At 47.5% G+C, this 17,647-nt stretch overlaps 1 protein-coding gene across 2 annotated transcripts in view; it reads right to left on the bottom strand.

Moving 5' to 3' along the window:
• The window catches only part of LOC119382959 (alpha-L-iduronidase), a 138,061-nt gene extending 121,237 nt beyond the window's left edge, over positions 1 to 16,824 (bottom strand). Inside the window, exons 1-4 of one of the 2 annotated variants that reach the window (XM_049411858.1) lie at positions 16,539 to 16,818; positions 13,768 to 13,905; positions 2,243 to 2,442; positions 516 to 608 (exon numbers count right to left, since the gene is read on the bottom strand). In XM_049411858.1, the coding sequence (XP_049267815.1) occupies positions 516 to 608; positions 2,243 to 2,442; positions 13,768 to 13,905; positions 16,539 to 16,732 (625 nt within the window). In that variant the 5' untranslated portion in view covers positions 16,733 to 16,818. Of the gene's footprint in view, positions 1 to 515; positions 609 to 2,242; positions 2,443 to 13,767; positions 13,906 to 16,538 lie in introns of both variants that reach the window. The other variant, XM_049411859.1, reaches the window with a different exon arrangement.
• Positions 16,825 to 17,647: the final 823 nt, after the last annotated feature.

Raw genomic sequence — 17,647 nt, 5'->3', positions numbered from 1 at the left:
ACGCATGTTCTAAAGTGCGCGCGCTGCCTGGGTCAAAGGCTTATTTGTCTTCCGGTTGTTTTGCTGGGAATTCTATGCACAAATGTCCTGCACAAGGCATATATTCTTCCTCACGTGCTAACTTTCGTCAACGGGCTAGCTCATCACCCAGTACCGCGCATTTCCCCATGTGTCTGATTCATTTTCTTTGAGTGAGAGCTCCGGGCTGTCGCAGCGCTGATGGAGTATGGGGATGTTCGAATGGCGCATCGAATTCTTGGCAGACCCCGGGTTAATGCGCCTCACAAGTCAGCTTTTCTCATATTTCTCATATTTCAATTGCAGCTTGTTCTTCGATCGCGCTTGTAGTGTTCGGTGCAAGGTGACTTACGCTTCTGACTGAACTGCCTGTCTGAAAAGAGCGTTATGACGCCTATCCTACTCCACCGAGTAACGTTCACGTGTTAGGCAATGCCGAGCTCTTCGAGCGTTTCGGACATCAAAAGGGATCTTCTTAGCGAATGTCACAAATTTACCTTGTTCCGTGAAATTGCTTCCGTAGCTCTTGTGATCCGGCTCGTTCCATGACTCGAAATTCCACTGCGTCACGTAATCCTCGTCGTATCTCTCTACAGTCGACAAAATAATGAAGAAAAAAAATACAGGGTAATTATCCTCGATTGGCGTTCTGGTGATTTGTCTGAGCATCCAAGCGAAGTTAAATCGAAGTAGCGTTTTTTTTAACGCCATGAAAACTCGATACTCAACGTAAATAAAATGTTGGCCAAGATAAACTGACCTCTTTCCGAAGGTGTAAATAGCAGTAGTTATTATAGGCTGATCGAGTGACTTCAAAGAACAAGACGCAAGCTGGTTAGTCTTTTACGAAAACAAGCTCCCATAATGCGTAGGTGGGAGTGGGTTAGTATTTTACCAAGGCGAAGAAACAACTCATGTCCGGACGCAGCTTAGGAACACATGACACAGTGTTGTGTGTTCTATCTTTGCATGACACGTCGTGCGACATTAAACTGTGTCCCGACTTCTCTCTTTCTCCGACATGGTTCTTAAAAATGGCCTTCATGGTCCTGCACATGCGCATATGCTTGGAATCTTTTACACACAATATCGATAGCATCTGCGAACTCTGAGTTCATTGTATTTTTCTAATATTTGCTATTATGTACCCAGTTATTCGTGCGTTTGTCTTAGAGGGACACAACGGTGCAGGTTTCGGTTTATCGGCTGTACATTAAAACAAGAAACCACGAATACAAAACGACAATGTCTCGTTCTGTCACTTCGTCATCGTGCTTTTTCATTTTTGCTAAAACATAATAATATCTGGGGTTTAACGTCCCAAAACCACCATATGATTATGAGAGACGCCGTAGTGGAGGGCTCCGGAAATTTCGACCACCTGGGGTTCTTTAACGTGCACCTAAATCTAAGTACACGGGCCTCAAACATTTTCGCCTCCACCGAAAATGCAGCCGCCGCGGCCGGGATTCGATCCCGCGACCTTCGGGTCAGCAGCCGAGTGCCATAACCACTAGACCACCGTGGCGGGGATTTTTGCTAAAACAATGCAACACACCGTAGTGAAGGGCTGCCGATTAGTTTTAACCATCTAGGCTTCTTTAGGGTGCGTCTAATCTAGTATGTATACGACTGGCTTTACACTCCGTCTCTGTTAGATTGCGGCTACCGTTGCTGGGAGCCAAAGCCTTGTCCTCTGTTCTGTTACTCATTAACTCAGTGTCTGGAGAGACTGCGGCAACGAGTGCCTCGGGCAAGCTAATAAAAATAACATCACAGCGAAGAGGTCACTTGACGCCTGCCCATGCTACTACCGAATAGCCGCATGGAAATTTAAATCATGCTCTACCGACAATCTTTATCGTACACCGCGTTGAGTCTAAACCTACGCTGCGGTAAGAGCAAACAGGTCGGCTTCTTATTAATCCGTCACCGCCATATCGTCTCCATATTTGCATGCGTATTTAATCTGTCCTGCTGAGGTGCCCACTTATTCGCCGAAAGTGTTCTACGCAAACACTTTGCGAGCATGACATTTTACCACAGAGCTTGTGGCCGAGCAGAACTTAACAGTACAGGTCGGACTTCCTAATGCATTTTCTTTTTCCTAAGTTAGGTCTCCTCATCAATTCGTGCAAGGGTAATCTAGCTGGTCAGACCTTTACAATGTTATTTTTTTTCGTTGTCGTTTCTTTTCTCAAACATACGGCGCATGAGTACGTACCGAGGTAGTGGCGAGCCAGCGCAGTCACGAGCTCCTTCCATAGGTCGAGGTCAGCACGCTTCTCGAAGTCCAGCGGCCGCGGAAAAGGGTTTCCCATGAGCTCCAGCCCAGGTTTAAGTCCTAGTGCGCGCAGGCGGTCGAGCAGAGTGTCCAGTAAACCGAAATCAAACGTTGTACTACCGCCCATCTCCGACGAGGCGCTGTAATTGGGAGAGAGGTGATTGTATGCATGCACCAGTGGCGTAGAAGGGGCAGGTTCAACCTTTCTCCCTGGTATTTTTACATTCTGTATGTGTATACATACACGCACGAACATACACGATCGAACCCCTCCACCCGATAAAAATTACTCCCTGCGCCCCTGGCATACACTCAGCCACTTTATGTAAAATACCTACGTCTAGCGAACCAAAGGTAAAGGCAGTTAAACGTCATAACTTAATTTCCAGTTCATCAATCACTAGGTGACGAAAAAAGACGGTGTGCTTGCACTTTCAGGTCAGGTGTCGTTTCGTCGGTAAATCGGTTTCCGTGATATCCATTTACTAATGTTGCGGTCGGCGGGCCGGTGGACCGGTCACTGCGGCGGACCAAATTTCTTGTGAGGTACGGATAGACACATGCGAAGTAAAAAAAAAATCCCTTAAAAAAGTCACTGTAATGCCCGCCTCGTGTGGTGCTCCACCGTAGTAGCAGTGTAATAGCGCGGAGTGCATGTAAAATGAGACTTTTTAATAATATATTCAAAAATAAGTATACAAAAACGTGCGATATGTAGTGGGCACATTCTTGCTGAACACATCGTCGTCGGGTGCATTTCATGGTGGTCATATCAAGCACGTTACGCAGTCATCATTAACGCTGCAGTGAAGAACCGCGGAAAGCCGCATCATCGACGCGATTCAAACTGCCTTATAAAAAATGTACGCTCAGTAGGCTTTTTCTCGACCAGCTCTGTTATAAGTTCGTGACAGAGATCGAGAGAAGGCAGGAAAGGCGGGCAGATCAAATAGACACGCGCTCTGTTTACTACCCTACACTATAGTAGGGAGATATGGGATAAAGGGCAGGAAAGAGAAAAAAAAATCTCACCGCCCAAGCATTCCACATAGACGGAAACATGCGGCCCCGGTGTTTATCATGAGCTGGGCTCTATCGAAGTGTCTATTATTATAGCTTTTTTAAAGACGTGTGCTTCGAACTTTGCGTATGTGGACGTTAGCTTAAAGGGATAATAGAGAGCTTGGGAATTGAGGCCCCAAGGAGCTTGGGGACCCAAGAAGCTTGCGAGCCGCCAGGGCGCATGCGCAGAACCCAAGCCACTCTTGGGCTCTTGCGCTCGTGTTGAGCCGAGACGCAAAAATTGAAAACTAGCGTGGGGCCCCAAGGCGTCTTGGGTCACCAGCGAGAAGACACAGACGCAGCGCGGGCCACGGCGCAGTATGGCCCGCGTCTCGCATGATTTTAAATTTCGTCGCGCGTGGCGCTCCGTGCGCTTGACCCCTATACGTGTGGGCACGAGTCTACAGGAAGCCTTGGGTTTTAGGGACAACAATGGAAAGCTGAACACGTCCGCGATAGAAATAAGTAAGAGACGGTTAGAGTATTGGTGGCAGAAAGGTAGAGATAAAGTACAAAAATAAATAATGGGGAAAAATAAGGTCATTCTGCCTTAAGAGGCAGAGAGATGGACCGTGAATTTAATCAATGTGGATAAGGTATTAGGCCAACGTAAAACAAGGAAGGTTTTTTCTTTTTTTGACGCTCATAGCATCCATCCATCCATCCATCCAACGCGGCCTGCGTTGGCCCAATTCTCAAACTCTGCTGATCATCCGAACGCAACAGCAGGCTGCCCAGCGTCTTGGGTCCCCAAGTCTCAAACTCTCTATTAAGAAAACCGTCGATTTATGCTGAGGTGGGTATCATCCCTAGCGAATGGTGACAAAACCTGAAGAGAAACAAGTGCAAGCAAGCGCGGAGACCATTTAGGAGGTATCGCATGCTAGCATTGCTTCTTCATTATAGTTTCTGCGCACTCACGGACTCACGGACCGCCGCATTTTTTAATATCGTAGCCGTATGCAGCTTTGCTGAAAAAACGTTTCGTGCACCTGAATATTCTCAGAAAGATTGTAAATGATCGCGGAGACTGGTCGATTTGGGATATTGCAAGTAATGCTCTCGTTGCTTTCTGCGCCTGCGTCGCGAACAGCACTGTGGAAATAATTTCCGAAAACGGTCAGCCGCTTTAGTGGCTTTAATGCAGTTGAGAGGTTCACACTCGACGTCGTACCGGGCAAAAATGTACAAAATGCGCTCATTGCTTCCATAAGTCACACACATAGAAGTGTCACAACCAGCAATGTCGCATAAGAGCTGAAAAGTTGTTATGGTACTCGTGGCCTGAAGGAACGATTAAACGCATTCAGCGTATAGAGCACGAGAGGTTATGAGATATATAAATTTGTATCATATATAGTTCTAGCATGAAAAATTGTTTTCATGCAACGCTTATTCTGAATAGGCGAGCCAGAAACCGTTCATGTGCCGAGTGGCCACGTCAGAACGCCGTGCACGTAGTGTCGGGAAAAAAAGTCGAGTGAGAGAATAGCCAAAACAACGTTTACTGTTCTCGGAAACCTAAACTCTTCGATAAAATTCAGACGAAAGGAGGACGCGGTGGTATGCGTTGGCATCGATCTGTTATCGTGGCGTGTCGAATTCCCGACAGGACACGAAACGACCGCTTTGGGTATTACGTAATCCGCAAAGATTGCTGTCCTTTCAAGTTTCAAAAGTGCGTTTAAAGTTTTCAGAAACCCGCCTCTTTTCTCGCTGATTTATTACTCTCTGTCCCGAGGCCCAAAACGACGCACTCTCGTTGCGCGGTGGCAAAGCGATCCTCTAATTCTGAAAATTGCGACGCTTCACACCATTATCCTTTTAGAGGGAGAGGTTCGCGAACCTGTCATTTTCGGCTCGTTGAAAGATATCTCCCGGAAGGCTGAACCAGAGAGTCGTCAATTACGGGCACGGGGATTAGTAAACCGGACCGTATAATCTTTCATTCAAAGGATGGATTAAAAACGGAGAACTGGGCGTTCGCGCGACGACAGCCGACGTGGTATCCCTGCTCGCGGGGATAAACTCCCGCTCAGGGCTATCGAAGAGAACGGGCGCCCGCCATGTAAATTACCGGTTTCGGTGCGTTCACTGGTTCCGTATACGCTCCCGTGCGAGGACCGCCGCCTTGGATGCGCCCGAAGGAAAGGGATCGGCATATGGCTTCCCCCTCCCTGCCCCGCGCGACGTTTCGGCGCGACGTTCGCTCTCCGCGCCCGCCGGGCGTCCGCGCGAAGCGCAAGCGGAAGCCTGCAGCGCGCGCCCGAACGCCGCTGCGCCAGCAGCCGGGATGCGGGCGTCGGGCGGGTAGTAAAGAGCGCCGCCGCCAGTGACGGTTTCGCGATCGGCCATTACCGATATTGTTTATTCCGCCAGAGCGCGTTCCAAACAAATAACGAAATTAAATGTCAATATTATTTCTTTGAAACTGGGGAGAGCATATTACGCTGTTTACACAGTCGAGGCGCGCGACGCGGGCCTTCCTACCCTCCGCGCGGATCGATGAAGCGACTCCCGACCCCAGTGTGGCTGGCCCCCCGACGCACACCGCCATGCTGCAGCCTGTCGCTCGTGAAATTGAAACGTCATCTGCTGATTCAGAGCTGCTCGCGGTGGCGGGGGCGCGCTATCGAGAATTGAGGGGGGAAGTCGCTCAGTTTGCCGAGCGAAAGCGGTTGTCGCGGGAGACGAACGTAGTATGCCGCCTTCGCGGGGGCCAGGCCAATTAGGGCAGGACGGTATGCCACTCTTGTACGGCATCCAAAGGGACCTCTGAAAGCGAAAAAGGAGACGCGAAAACGGGCGCTTGACGGCTGCGACACCGGATGCGTGCTGCTCCGTGTGTATACGAGTACTCTGCTGTGCACGCCCCGGCATAAAGGGGGCGCCCTCTCTCTCTGGACCTGATGGGCGACAGCCACTTGTGTCTGGAATGGCCCCGTTTTCCTTCGACGTTGCGCCAAATGCGGGTGTCAAGAGCCCGGCTCTCTCTCCTCGGTGAGCACGACCGTATACATCGCGCCGCTGCTTCCGGTTCCCCCCCTTCTCCTCATCTCACAAGGCCTGCGTCCTCCCTCTTATTACACCCAGGTTCTGCAATCGGGAACCCCGATTTTCAGCGCGATTTCTCGTCGCTCTCGTCGCTGTGCGCGTCAAAAGTGCACCATGGACAGCCGGAAATGAAAGAGAAGAAAACTACAAGAGCACTGTCGCTTTTAATCCAGCGTCCCACCCAACCCTGAACATTTTGACGCTAAACGCTATACACTACACCAAATTGCCCTTTCAACAGTAATGATACAGCACAGGCAGGTAATGTGCGCTAGCTGCAGCTTTCTTATTGCGTGTGTTGTTTTCGGCTATCCCTTAAGTGCAGGGCAGTTCCTTCAGGAGCAATAAGGTGGCCCCGAAGATCATCAAGTGTCAACAAAGCAATTGCTATGCAAACGAACTGGTTCAATGGTACCGAAATTATTGACATCTGGAACTATCGCTCAAGTAGCGTCACTGTCTATCATATCAGATAAGCTGGTCACGTCTCACGTTCAAATCACGTCTGCTGGTCGCCACGATCACTATTACATCTAAGGTCAGCGTGTCCTGTGGCGACACTATTGTATTTTAATATTCAAGCTCTAATGTTCGTAAAGCTCGCGATGTAGGCTATTGCTTTTATTTCCTCGTAGACTTGAATTTTGGTATAGTATCTTGTTAACTTTCACTGTTAGGAAGTGCCCGTTTCTGCGGGCTGGTCTCGCGCGTGAGCGTATTTAATTGTTAATCGGTGACGTATTTACCAGCATATCTGTATCAACTTAGTTCCCGGTAAGCCTAGGGTTTAGAAAAGAAGTGCCCAATAAATCTTCTCTGATCCGGAACCACTAATGCGGGCAAGCGTAAATTCTTACCCCAATCGATTGTTCTCGTTCAAATTTTACGCACGGTTGTGCTCCGCGAAAGGGACTCGTGTAACTTTTAGTTTGACGACCGTGTTTGTTCTGGTCCGAGTAAACCAAACATGGGAGCTACCTGCGGGTCGCTGCAGAACTTTACCAATTAGCGCAGCAGCCAGCGGCGAAGGCGCTGCCATCCTCAAGGAAGTCAAACAATTGGCTCATAGAAATAGTGAAGGCAGCTAGAAAACGATAACGAACAACTCAGCGCGCAACAACATTCTTTAGGAATGGCCGCATAGATGACTGCGCACTTGAGTTGGTTCTGGAGGAATGCGGAAGGCCAGATACCTCAGATTCCACTCAAACTTTTCATCTCGTAGTCGCTTTAAAGTGCAAACGAACGAAGGCTTAATGAAAGCTTCTGCATTTGATTGTTAGTTGAACAGGCCATCGGACGTCATGCTTTAGTTAAGAAAACAATATATATTTAGACGACTTGCGAGTATCCGCTTCATACGTTGAAGGTTCTTCTGACATTGTATCAATCTCGGATGTATAAAGGCACCGGAGGTGCTCTATTTTTTAAGAATCACATGAAGCCAACTGGCAATGAATGTACAGGAAAAGTGCATCACCAATCAGTTGGTTTACAGTTAACTATATTGCACCTTACAAATGAGGAGTAATCAGCTTCCTATTCTTTTTTAAGTAAATGTATTCGAGAACAGGTTGACTGCATGTGTGGTAGCGGCTCCTTTCACGATAGCTCAGACATAAGTGCCACATTAACACGAAAATACAAGCACCACGAAACCAAGAGTACCTGCTAAATCAAAAGAATAACAACAACGCGATCAAGAATTTTTATCTGGTTTAATATCCCTGTGACAGTTTTTGATTCCTCCAGGCTATGTACTATTGAGCGTGATTGTATTGAACCCAAAATGCTTCCTAATGATAGTCTTAATAAAAAAAATAATAAGAATGGAGCACCGCGCGCGTCAGGAAGTTGTGAGTTCGACTCCCACCGGGGACAATGTTGACTTTTCTTTCGCTTTCATTTCTCTTTTCAGTTACGAACAATTTTAAGTTTATCACAGATTTATATCTCATTAAAATTAGTTGTACATTTTGATGCAACACATTTTGTTAGTCACGTCCCTCAGCTCTATTAGCTGCTGGATTCATACATTGTCAATAGCAGCGGTCTGTGATGGTCCTCCAAGAGCTTAGCAGTGTCTTTGCTTGCTATCGCCCTTTTACTTTCGATGTGTACTCGCTCGTGACTTAGCCATTCCTTTTTTGCCTGCCTAGCATTGTGTGCGTCGTTTCACACTCGTGAACATCCCGCAGCTTCAGATAGAATTGTTACTGTTTCCCGCGCAGTCACGATTTGAATTCATGACAGCTGCGGTTACGATAATGGCAGCGCGGCCGGTGCCCTTCTTCTCATTTCGACTGCAGATTGCGTTGGCTCATTCAACGCATTAAATGATCGTCTCTTCGTGCATGAAGCCGCGATCCATGGCGTCTACTAACTACCATTTTCATTAGACAATAGAAAGTTTCAGAATTGGGGACCCAAGACATTTGCGAGCCGCAAGTGCGCGTGCGCAGAACCCAAGCAACTCTTGTGGCGTGTCGTGCGTTCCATCCAACGCCGCCTGCCTTTGGCCCAACTCTCAAACTCTGCTGGTCCTCCGAACCCAAGAGAAACTTACCCAACACAACTTGGGGACCCATTGTTCTGGGCCCCCAATACTAAAAATCTCTAATAGCGTAGCAAGCAACGTTTGAATTTGTTAGTGGCACCTTCAGTTCTTTCAAGCCGAGAGGCGAGCTGTGACAGCAACTGCATCGTGGTGCTAAAAACTTGCTGCGCTGACATACGATTGCACTGGAAGAGACGGCATGTGTTGCGTTGTTTTTGTTAGCCAGCATTTCTTTGTTTGGCTGGTTTGCTGGGATGCAATGTGATGCGGCAGCACTCACTTAGGCATCACAGGAAATTCCCCCCTGCCTTCTTTTTTTTCTTTTTTCTTTTTCATCTCGCTGCTTAGAAAAGTGACCCAGCGTTCGAGCCACGCATGCGTTCTCTGGAACGGATCTGCAGCTTCACTCACTGACACTCAGAGGACCGGTTCGATCTCTCGAATGTACCGAAATAACGCTTCGCGTTAATGGAATGCTTAGGGAATCGATGAAAATCAACGAAAACTTAATTTCGCCACTACCCGGAAGCGTGCTTCACCTAAATTTTGCTTGCATGCGGTGAAGACCAACCCCTTACCGTGGTCGCCCCTTTTGACAGATTATGTCAGGCCCTCCAAGACAGAGGCGAACGGACGAGATGGGGAGGGGGTTACAACCTCAACATGAGTCCGACTTAATCCAGCCCCCCCCCCCCCCCCCCTACTGCTACCCCACTGTTTTTTTCACCGAAAGTGTAAACGTATACCTTCAAGGGTTCTGTTGACGTTGTCATTACAATCCAGGAAGTGGCTTGAGGTCCACTTTTGCTGATTGACTCTATAAATGTAACGTTCTGTTCGTTCATTCACTCCTAAACTGAAGGAACGCAAACTGCATGTTATTATTATTTCGCATTTTATTTGCTGTTGGATTCCTCCGGCTGAATAAAGGAAAAGGCATATTATGCAAGGTGCCTGCTTCCACCCCGTTCCCCCTCAGTCCAGTGATATTGTCAAAATTTCAACCCAGAAATAGTGGGTGCGCTACTGCTCCGAGATGCTGTAATCTCACCATCTCTCTTCAGCTGCGTGCATTAATTACCACTAGCATCACTAGTCGCGCACACGCGACGCACGCAATCTCCAGCTGCTAAGAAGCGTCGACAAGCGCCTCCCTGCGGCCGCATGTTCCAGCACGCATGTTTTCTAACTTGAAGTAGTGTTCTCGAATGACCTTTAAAATCTCACGTGACTCGGCACGGACGTGTTGGCGTATATCGCTCCCAGCGTTCCTGGCACTTTGCCAGGCTCACTATCTTCAGAGTGTCAGGAAGGCTATCGGCCATATACTTCGATTCGTCCTACATCTCTCGGAAGTGGCTACACCTTCCAAAGTGATTGTTTGGCAATGCTGCCTCTGGTGCTGTTTGTGATGTTTGTCTAGCATTGATAGACGGTCTGGTGCATTGTTGCATGGTAACGTGGCTCTGAAGTGGAAGCCGCGCACCTTGTTTCTGAGAGTCAAGAGCGCAAACACGCGAAAGCAGGTATGCCAGCTCCGTATGTCCGTCCGAGTAAGAGCAATGCGTCGTCGTCTGCTGTCTGGAGCGCAATACTAAGCACCGGAGCGCGGCTTGTTGCTTCTGCTTTAATGTCAGGTTACCGTGAAGTATAGTATAGTTTCAAGGCATATGGGCTGCAGCGCACTTCATAAGCGTTAGTCATGCACTGCCTTCTGCTGCTGCTCCGTATCATCGATGCAAGCAGGGGCATCGCTCCTCTTTCAGGATGAGTATGGCGTATGCGGTACTGGGGCGCCTGCTGAGTAAACGTACGAAAGAAATTGCTGTAGCTTTATCAGTTACTTGAGCCGCGACCCACAAGAATCGCTATTATCAGATCACCGCACCTAAATTGGCGCGACAGTTCTTGCTTTAGAGCAAAACAACATAAAGCCTTTGGCTCGGTCTACAGCAGTCTTTGGACTTGGTGCTGTTCCCTGAACACTTCCCCATAGCGGGTGTCAGGCCCGTAGCCAGGAATTTTTTTCGGGGGGGGGGGGGGGGGAGCACTTGCTGAAAAGCTTGACTTTTTGAGAAAAACACCTATTTTTATTATTTATTTTTGGTAAAAACACCTACTTTAACAAAATTTCTGCGGGGGGGGGGGGGCTCTAGCCTCCCCCCTCCCCCCCCCAGCCTGGCTTGCCTGGCTACGGGCCTGGCGGGTGTACGCTGGCGGTTCGGTCGAACTTCATATCACATGCTGCTCGCAAGTCGAATCTATATCCTTGCACATTCCTTACTTAAGTAGCGAAGCACTCATTTCGGGCCCAAATTGCTACACGACCCGCAAACTAGCAGCCTGTAATCGCTTGCCGAGCACATCATTCTTGGTCGATGTATTTGCGGTGGTTATGGCCACGTCCCTGAAAGAGAGGCGCCACCGTGCGGTGATCACCCGAGCCACCACAACCTTTCGTCGCTTGCCCAACCGCATGTAGCGATCACGCAATTTCGTAGGGGGCAAATAAGGAAAGGGAGGGTTCCAATGTTTTCGCAGTACACTGCGCTTGCAGGCAGTGGTTTTAGAATTTAGACGATCACTGCGCTCGTCGCGCGGGCGGTACGCCAATTCCCATTTGACGCGCCGTGCCCCCAAGCGAAACGCGAATCGTATAGGCACCCCTCTGCCCGTCGCCCCAGTCCTCATCTGCCGGTTCCCTCAGTCACGGTGCTCCTTTGAACTTTGCCCAGGCGCTTGTCTCACTGTTTGGCCAAGGGCTTAAGCGGCCCTCAAAGCGCTTTCCCTTGGGCATGCGACAGAGTTTAGCTGTAACGGGAATCGCGGGCGGGGAACACGAGATTAAATGTGCAGGCAGCCATATGGATCCGTTTCACTGATCACAGATTTAAACATTTACATGCATTCTTAATGTCGCGTTAAGCTCTAGGTTGGTTAACCGAACAATCAGATGTCTGCGGTGGCGCAGAGATCTGCCCGGAAATGACGTCTGTACCTGGAACTTTATGATTACGCCAATAGTGAGCGTGTGCTTGCGTGCGCACATTTTGGAGGCAGATGTGACCGTATTAGTAGGCTTGTCAACGAGAAGATGGAGTTGGTTTCCACTGAAATTAAATTACTCCAACTATAATAAAGTTATAAACAGCTACACGAAGGTGTTGCGGAATGAAATCGAGTATATATAGGGTAGGGACGCAATAAGCCAGCTGCCATGCAGGTCACAAACCTGTGGTAGCGGCAATGGTTGCGAATGAACGATTGCCATTTCTATGTCTGCAAACTTCAACAACGTCTGTTTTAACGCGATAGCGTTAAAGAGCTCGTATCGCAGAAATTGCGCCGTCGGCGTCGGCACCGTTGGTTGTGAGCGAAAAATCATCATCTTGTCCGTGACCGAAAAATCGAAAAAGCTGCAAATAAAATAAATAATAAAAATGTTGGGTCCGAGTGAGAATCGAACCCAGGTCGTCTGCGTGGCAAGCAGGTGTTCTAGCACACAGCCACGCCTCTGCTTGGGGCTAAACTGAAAGTAACTTTGATGCTTCCCAAAAACACGCGTCCTGTATACAGGTGTCACATTACGAGATGTAATATGGCAGTAATAGTGCGTGGTACAAGCGTACATTGCCATCGGTCGTCATCAACATCATAACGACTTGGTAGTTTAAAGACAGCCACCCATTACAAAAGGCACACACATTACTGCGCGTATTCCCTTAAGACCACGTAGTGGGTGCATCGCAGCTTCGAAAAAGGTTCTCGCGCATAATTCCTCCTGGTTTAAAGCATGCTACCCATTACATAAGGCACACACCTTATTGCGCGCATTCTGTTCAACACTCGTAGTGTTCGAAGTGCGCACTAGGGGCAGGATATTGCTATCGCGTTCAGCTCTTAAAGGCGAAGCTTAAGCGTCCCCCAATTTTTTCTTTCTGCTTTTTCATTTCTTTAACCAAGCTATTGAACAGGCGACAGCTTGGCGAGAAAAACGGTTTCCGTTTCACCGTAATCACAGGTCATCCGGCGGTGTCGAAAATTTTCAAGTTTTGGACGTGTCTTGTTGCGCCTCGTGCTTGTGACAAGTCATTGGACACTTGAGTCATGTCCTTCGCATAATGATGTTCAGAGGCAATAAAATACGAACGCGAGAGACGCCTCTATAGTGAAGATATACGCAGAGTTTTCTGCATATATATACCGTCTACGCTACCGCGGTCGATCGCCATTAAACGAAATATTTATTCGTCCCAACGTGTGCAAGTTATCATGAAATCCAATAAAGGCATTATGCTCTTCCAGCCAGAGTAGCGAACTTTACATCGGGAACTCAGTCATACATTATTATTATTATTATTATTATTATTATTATTATTATTATTATTATTATTATTATTATTATTATTATTATTATTATTATTATTATTATTATTATTATTGTTGTTGTTGTTATTAACGCCAGCAATAAGACCTTATCGTTGTGTCTAGACACGTAAAATAAACGATTGATTGATTGATTGATTGATTGATTGATTGATTGATTGATTGATTGATTGATTGATTGATTGATTGATTGATTGATTGATTGATTGATTGATTGATTTGTGTTCATAGGTCTACAAAAAGCCAGGCGGAGGTGGTAATTCCGGCACTGGACACTTCAAATGTGAGCAAATTTTTCCCTTAAACTCGCAAAAGCATGAATATTTTGATCAGACATTTGACCTGGGATTTGACACCATGACATTTTTTGTGGAATTTATCGCCATTCCGGACAAATGACACTTACCTGGCGTTCACGAGGTCAAGCAGCCAGTGCATCCTAACCTGGGTTGCTCCGTACCCAGGCACGGAAGCGATGTATATGAGGTTCTGTTGCATGTCATCTCCCAAGAAGAATTCCGGATCATTGTGCGGCTCAGGCGGGCTGCAGTAAGCGTGCAATGCGAGGAGCTTGCGTCACATTTATTAGGCGTCCATGAGGACAATTCGAACAGTTCTTTCTTCTTTCCGATGCACGTCAATCATAAGACGAACAGAAGTCCACAAAGAGTACCGCTAATTATTTCGTTAATCTTATACATCACCCACAAAGGCATCTCTGGTATAATGCGGCACAAAACTACGTGATATTGTGTCGCTTTTTATGGGGTCGAACAATCTTGAAACTGGTGACGTGATGATTTCCGTCAGCGCTGGTCAACGGCGATTCCCCGAAATACGTATGTTCGTTTACCTTGCTAACGAGGTGTCAATTTGCGAAATTATATTTATTTTAAACATATCTGCGATTATCGCACAAATTCTTGGCGTCCGCCACCACTGTGAATCCAAATCAGAATCTCTTTTTCTCAAATTCCCCCGTTTTGTATAGGGTGGGTGTTTTTTAACAGCGTAGCTGTTAATGCCGGGCGTAAGGTGTAATCAGTGGACTGGAAAAACCAGTTGGCGGGTGTGCGCCACAGGAATTGGGCAAGGTCCACTACAGAGTACAAGCATTTATGGGAACCATATGAATGCGTTGCTGGTGGGAAAGTTGGAGTGAGGAGGCGGGAAAGAAGGAGAGGAGAGGGCAAAGCATAGCATATATTTGTGCAGTATAGTACAGCGAGGGGTGGGAGAGGGAAGTGACGGCGAGGATGAGTGATGTGAGGGTGAGGAGATGAAAGGATGAGGGGAGAGAGTGAAGCATTGAATAGCCATGTATAGTATGGTATAGCAAGGGGGATGGGAAAGGGAATATATGAGGGTGAGGAGGAGAGAGAGAAAAGAAGGAAGGGGAACGCCCCCAGCCACGCTGTTTCCTCAGTCTTCGCACCGCTAGTGCGTAGCTGCCCCAGTTTTCTTTTTTAGACATACAGATTTTTTATTAAAATGCTACGACAGTCAGGCACCTACCGTCTTCGCACACAATCTCTACGTCGAGAGGGAAATACTTTGCTGGCCTAAAGTTGTATTGAAGTAATTAATTAACAAATGTTTGTTAATTATCTTCTTAATTGTCAACTTGAGGGCAGTTCATGCGGAAAAGTTGTGGGGCATGACAATTCATGGCATGCCCAATTTTTAGAAATCCAAAAAAAAAACACGCAATTCGAGATATTAATAACCAAAATTCAAGGCACCCGGTATCCAGGCAATATCGAAACTGAGCGCGCCGGGCGCGCAAGAAATGCCGTCGCCGTGTTACGTCAGACAGGAACTTCACGTGACGAACTTTGAAAGGAGGCGCGCTTAGCAGCAGAATCTGGTCAGGAAAAACGGCCAGTTGTCTCAAATACACAAGTTGACCGTTTATTCTTTGAGTTTGGTGTGTAGCGCTTATCTGTTAATTTTTTGCTTAAATTCTAAATAAGCGAAAAGAACCATTTAGTTTGTCTGCAAGAATAAGCGCCGCAATGGCTGTCCGCTAGTTTTACGCTGTACAGTAAAAAAAAAAAGGAAAGAAATTGCGGTTTTCTTGGGTTCAGCGCAAAAGAAAACGTGCGCGTTAGAGAGTCCTAGGTGGTCAAAATTATTTCGGAGCTCCCCACTACAGCGTGCTTCGTAATGATACCGTAGTTTTGACACGTAGAGCTCCACAATTTCATTATTAATTTTTAGATAATCAATCAGCCATTGAAACGCCATAGTTGGGGGCTCCGGATTAATTACGACTGCCTGGAGCCCTTTCACTTGCATAAATCTAAGCACACGAGCTTTGTTACACCCATTGGAAAGCGGCTGCTGCGGCTAAGTGTTCAGTTTAATAACCCCTGCAACTCACGTCACGAAAGCATATTACTTAGTTATTGCGTATCAAAAACATCAGAGCTTTTCGCTCAGCTTCATTCTTTTTTTCTCTGCCTCGAAGCCTAGATAATCTTTCATTTTGCGCTTATCGGAATACGGCCAGGGAGACATCAGATAGAACTCATTCGCATAGAACAAAGCACTGAATCGAGATTGCATTGCGTGTCGCAGTTTCGATTCCCGGTCCCGGCGGCCGCATTTCGATGGCGACGAAATGCAAGAACACCCGTGCACTTAGATTAACGTGCGCGTTAGAGAGTCCTAGGTGGTCAAAATTATTTCGGAGCTTCCCACTACAGTTTGCTTCGTAATGATACCGTAGTTTTGGCACGTAAAACTCCGCAAGTTCATTATTAATTTTTAGATTGCATTACGATTGAGAGCGCCTCGCGGTGACTGCTAAAGCCGCACGACGGTAAACCATGTTGCGCTAAACAACTCAGATGGAAACAATTTGCCCCCGTGCATCCCTTACAAAAATGAGTTTAGACAGTCTATAGACTATCTAAACCCAGTTTTAGACTGCCTATAGAACGCCTACATACATTTTTGTGAGGGATACACATACGCGTGGTCGAATCCCGGCAGCGGCGGCCGCATTTCAATGGAGGCGAAATGCTGAAGGCCCATGTGCTTAGATTAGGTGCACGTCAAGGAACCCCAGGTGGTCGAAATTTCCGAAGCCCTCCACTACGGCGCCCCTCGTAATCATATCGTGGTTTTGGGACGTGAAACCCCAACAATTATTATTGTTATGCATATACATACCAGAAGCCGGTGCTCTTCCAGAAAGGTTTCAGTACACCAACAACGTCAGAAGCGTTCACGAAAACTTGGAAGCTTTTCGAAGTTGTCTGTTTCGGCGCGTCTAGCCTTCTCACGTACAATACGTCGGAGTCCAAGCAGGTCGACTCGGCTTCGACAGCTTGGCAGAATAGCAACACAACCACCACCGCGAGCATCTCGGCACCCTCTGTGCATACGAGTACGCACGCTGGGCCGGAAACACCAGACCCACAACACACGCGGTCGGTTATCAGGGCAGACAAACAGATCCAATGCACTCTATCGCAGTCGACAGGAAAAGTGGCAACTCCCATTATATTGCGTGCCGCTCTATCTAGGAGTGAGTACAGAACCGTCAATATCATGGAGCAGCTCTTATTACTCGAGTACCTGAGCATTTCCACAAGGGATATCAGGGAACCTACTTTTTGTAAAGGTGTGCTCTTTTTCGAAGCGAGCGCTGCTCGGTTGTAAACATTGCCGCGTGTTCTGACGATCCATGCACGCGCACATAAGATATAAACGCGTAAACGTTTCTACAACCGCGGTATTCCATTCCATCAGCGTAACATCGATGTGACCTTTCATGTAATATTTAGACGCCATGGGACGACTACCGATTGTTACATGGCTTTTATGTATCAACTCAAGCTTGAAATCCACACCCGGAAGAATTAATTATTTTCCGACCTTGAGGCATTTGGTGCATTCTGGCGTTCTCAGTGTAAGGTCGTTATCGCAAATACAGTAAGAATCAGACCGGGCTAAAAAACACACGCCTTCTGGGTACTCCGTGGAAATGGCCCCACTACACCCCTACACCAAGCACTACACATGCCGATAACAAAAAGAAAACGCACCATCAGCCACGATAAGGGCGCCCGTGACAAGTGAAGGAAATACGTCACTCGGCGCCACAAGCAGCTACACTCAATGTCATATCTTGGTTTCTCGATCCGTCGGATGTAAACGTCATCCAGGACGCACTTCTGCTTCGGCCGTAATCTGCCGCGACCTTTGCAGAAGTACACGGCTGATATAGCCGCGGTTATCCGCAAGCTCACACCCATATTTCGGGTGCAATAGACACC

The sequence above is a fragment of the Rhipicephalus sanguineus genome, chromosome 1 (assembly GCF_013339695.2).
Source record: "Rhipicephalus sanguineus isolate Rsan-2018 chromosome 1, BIME_Rsan_1.4, whole genome shotgun sequence".
NCBI lineage: Eukaryota > Metazoa > Arthropoda > Arachnida > Ixodida > Ixodidae > Rhipicephalus > Rhipicephalus sanguineus.
This window is presented reverse-complemented; position numbering and strand designations above follow the sequence as displayed.